At 57.1% G+C, this 3,765-nt stretch overlaps 1 protein-coding gene across 1 annotated transcript; it reads right to left on the bottom strand.

The window, feature by feature from the left end:
* Nucleotides 1-664: 664 nt before the first annotated feature.
* LOC111534256 (saoe class I histocompatibility antigen, A alpha chain-like) lies at nt 665-3,734 on the bottom strand. The gene is made up of 7 exons (XM_026449959.2): nt 3,462-3,734; nt 2,941-3,216; nt 2,095-2,370; nt 1,875-1,991; nt 1,402-1,434; nt 1,249-1,296; nt 665-1,084 (listed from the first exon to the last, which is right to left on the bottom strand). Exons 1-6 carry the CDS (start codon nt 3,598-3,600, stop codon nt 1,253-1,255), a joined length of 885 nt encoding a protein of 294 aa, XP_026305744.1. The 5' UTR covers nt 3,601-3,734; the 3' UTR covers nt 665-1,084; nt 1,249-1,252.
* Between the last annotated feature and the right edge of the window lie 31 nt (nt 3,735-3,765).

Genomic DNA, 3,765 nt, shown 5'->3' with positions numbered 1-3,765 from the left:
GGCAGTATCTTTATTAACATAGCCTTAGGCCAAATGCTGTTTTGTGGCTGGTACAGCACAAGGTCCCCTCACACTGAGATAGAGGCCGCCTATGTTTTTCTCAGCAGTGCTGCTTGTGTGCCCTCCCTCCCACATCCCTCTTTCTACAGCAACGCCCCCCATGTCCCCCACCCCAGCACACTGCAGCTCACAACCAGGTTCTCTCTTCAGGAAAGAACAGTCCTTGATGATGGGTCCAATTTCACAGACAAACATAAGTCTACATTAGACTCTGCTTTATAGATTCTTGAGTTGGGATTGGATTCAGCACCAAGATCACGAGAACCAGGGCAGGGAGAGAGGGCAGGAGAGCAGACCAGAACAGAAGCTCTAGAAGCAGGGCAGGAGGTGAATGGCTCTGAACATTTGTCTCAGAATGCACAGAGACCCTGTGTGCAGGGGCCGCCCTCGGCAATGTCTGAGCCTCTGTGGTCACAGCTCCCGCTGGACAAGTTTCCACTGATGGGACAAGGACGATGGAGCAGTGAAGGTGACCTAGCTGAGGACTGACCACATAAAGCCCATGAAGAACTGAACAGCAACTAGGCACAGGCCCAGTCCACACTGGGCTCCTTACAGCCTTCTCCACCCCCACCAGCAACAGACTCAGCACAGTGAACATGCAGATTCTGGAAGGTTCTCAGGTCTTTATTTGCTCTCTCAGATTCTAGGAATTGACTTATTTAATTAATTCATCAACCTCTCATAGCAGATGTTTGAGAAAACAAATTTATATTCAGATTCTTATTTTCAGTAGGGAAGTAAGAAGTTGCAGCTCGGTGCACATAAAGTTGAGACTGAGATGGAGACATCCAGCCCCACCTCTCTGGAACAGGAAAGATGACTGGGGAGGAAACACAGGTCAGCATGGGAACAGGGGTCACAGTGGACACGGGGGTGGGCTGTCTCTCCACCTCCTCACATTATGCTAACAGGGACGCAGACACATTCAGATGCCTTTGCAGAAAGAGATGCCGGAGTGTCTTCAAAAGGGAGGCGTGAAGAAATCCTGCTTCTCAGTTCCACACAAGACAGTTGTCTCAGGCTACAGAAAACAAGTCATGAACAAAATATTCAGGTCAGTCATGGTAAGTGATGACACTCTGAACAGGCCACTACACACTCGAAATGTTACAATCAAAGAATCTCCATTACCCAGGCCTTTCCCCTCTGCCCCTGCTCCCCCACTCTAGACCCCAAGAATCTCACCTTTTCAAGCCGTGAGAGACACATCAGAGCCCTGGGCACTGTCATTGGCTGGGATAGAATAAAAACAGGACAACATCAGAGCTCACAGGAGACGTGGGACAGGAGGAATTATGCATGGGTGAGCTCCTCCACACTCCCACCCCCACCACTTACACGCAGCCTGAGAGTAGCTCCCTCCTTTTCCACCTGTGGGAAGAAAATGTCCTGTGAGGAGGCTGGGAGGAAGCAGGGTCATAAGATCTTAGAGGAACCTCCTAGTCTTGGACCCAAGAGAAATTTCCAGAACTATGACTACAGACCCAGGGCAGGATCAGGGAACAGGAGGAAAGCAGCTGTGTGTCCTGGACAAACTGCCCCCCCAAGGTCTGTCCTTAGCAGGGACCTTCCCCTGACTCGTGAATGTTGGAATCAGGACCCAATACCATAATCATCAAGGTGATACATCCGTCCTTCACTGTCACATGTGCTACACAAAAGAGTAAGTGCTGGCACACAGGGCCCCAGGCTGGGTTAGCCCATGTGTGGATGCTGCTTCCCAGGAATGAGGCAGGGGACACTTCTACCTGGGGCTTGAAACCCCCAGCAGGACAAGAAAACCCAGACCCCACCCCTCACCCCTTCCCTACCTGAGCTCTTCCTCCCCCACATCACAGCAGCGACCACAGCTCCGGTGACCACAGCTCCTAGGACAGCCAGGCCAGCAACGATGCCCACGATGGGGATGGTGGACTGGGAAGACGGCTCTGGGAAAGGAGGGAAGGTGAGGGGCCCTGACCCTGCTGAAGGGCTCCAGAAGGGATCCTGCTTTCCCTGAGAAGAGACATGACCCCTCATCCCCCTCCTTACCCCATCTCAGGGTGAGGGGCTCCGGCAGCCCCTGGTGCTGCACATGGCATGTGTATCTCTGCTCTTCTCCAGAAGGCACCACCACAGCTCCCCACTTCTGGAAGGTTCCATCTCCTCCTGGCCTGGTCTCCACAAGCTCGGTGTCCTGAGTTTGTTCCTCCCCATCCCGCTGCCAGGTCAGTGTGATCTCCGCAGGGTAGAAGCCCAGGGCCCAGCACCTCAGGGTGGCCTCATGGTCAGAGACGGGGTGGTGGGTCACGTGTGTCTTTGGGGGTTCTGATGGGAACAGAAAATTCACGCGCTTTGCATCTCTCATGGGACACTCCAGCAGCACGCATGTGACCATCCTGAGAATGAACAGGACACCTGGGGTGGGGAAGGGAGCACAGAAGCCAGACACCAGCCTGGACACAGGCATCTGGGATAATCTCCTATTCCTTGGAGAGTTCTAGACTCTGAGGGAGGAACAGGGACTTCTGGTCCTGACCTGAGTGGAGGCTGAGGGACTCAGAAAAGCTGGAATCAGACCTTCAAACGCATTTAGTGTGAGGCAGAGAACAAGGCCTGAGAGAAAAATACACGGTGTCCAAGGCTGCTGCAGGGGTCAAAGGGGACCCCTTATCACTATTCCGGGGACTGTCTTCTCCTCCATGTCCTCAGAGACATCATCCCTTAATTGTCCTAGAGAGCAGAGGGGGCCCTCAGAAGAAATCAGGGAAACTCATGCCATTCTCCATTCAAGGGAGGGGACACTCTAGCGCGGATCCCATTTTCCTCCCCTCCTCATGGGAGGCCATCCCGGGCGATCTAGAGGTGATGGGGAAGGCTGCCCAGTGCCCCTGGTACCCGCGCGCTGCAGCGTCTCCTTCCCGTTCTCCAGGTATCTGCGGAGCCACTCCACGCACGTCCCCTCCAGGTAGGCTCTCTGCCGCTCCGCCTCACCGGCCGCCTCCCACTTGCGCTGGGTGTTCTGAGCCGCCATGTCCGCGGCCGTCCAGGAGCGCAGGTCCTGGTTCAGGGCGATGTAATCCCTGCCGTCGTAGGCGAACTGTTCATACCCGCGGAGGAGGCGCCCATCGGGTCCCAGGTCGCAGCCAGACATCCACTGGTAGGTGTGAGACCCTGGCCCCGCCCCCGCGGTCAGTCCAGTCCCCCGAGCCCCGCCCCGCCCCGACCAACCGACGGTGATTTTGGCCTCAAGTGAAAATGAAACCGGGTAAAGGCGTCTGGGGCTCTCTCCGGTCGAGGGTCTGGGCGGGTCCCGCGGCCTCGGGGCGGATCTCGGACCCGGAGACTCGGGGCCACCCGGGCCGTCCGTCGGGGGTGGGGAGGGGTCGTGACCTGCGCCCCGGGCCGGGGCCACTCACCGGCCTCGCTCTGGTTGTAGTAGCCGCGCAGGGTCCGCAGGCCCACTCGGTCAGTCTGTGCGTTGCCCTTGGCGATCCGTGTCTGCTCTTCCCAATAGTCCGGCCCCTCCTGCTCTATCCACGGCGCCCGCGGCTCCATCCTCGGACTCTCGGCGTCGCTGTCGAACCGCACGAACTGCGTGTCGTCCACGTAGCCGACTTCGAGATACCAGGGCTCCCCGCGGCCGGGCCGGGACACGGCGGTGCTGAAATACCTTAAGGAGTGCGAGCCTGGGGGCGAGGAGAGGCTGAGACCCGCCCGACC

This window comes from Piliocolobus tephrosceles, unplaced genomic scaffold, assembly GCF_002776525.5.
Source record: "Piliocolobus tephrosceles isolate RC106 unplaced genomic scaffold, ASM277652v3 unscaffolded_7137, whole genome shotgun sequence".
Classification (NCBI taxonomy): domain Eukaryota; kingdom Metazoa; phylum Chordata; class Mammalia; order Primates; family Cercopithecidae; genus Piliocolobus; species Piliocolobus tephrosceles.
Note: the sequence above shows the minus strand (reverse complement) of the source record. Positions and strands in the feature narration are given on the sequence as shown.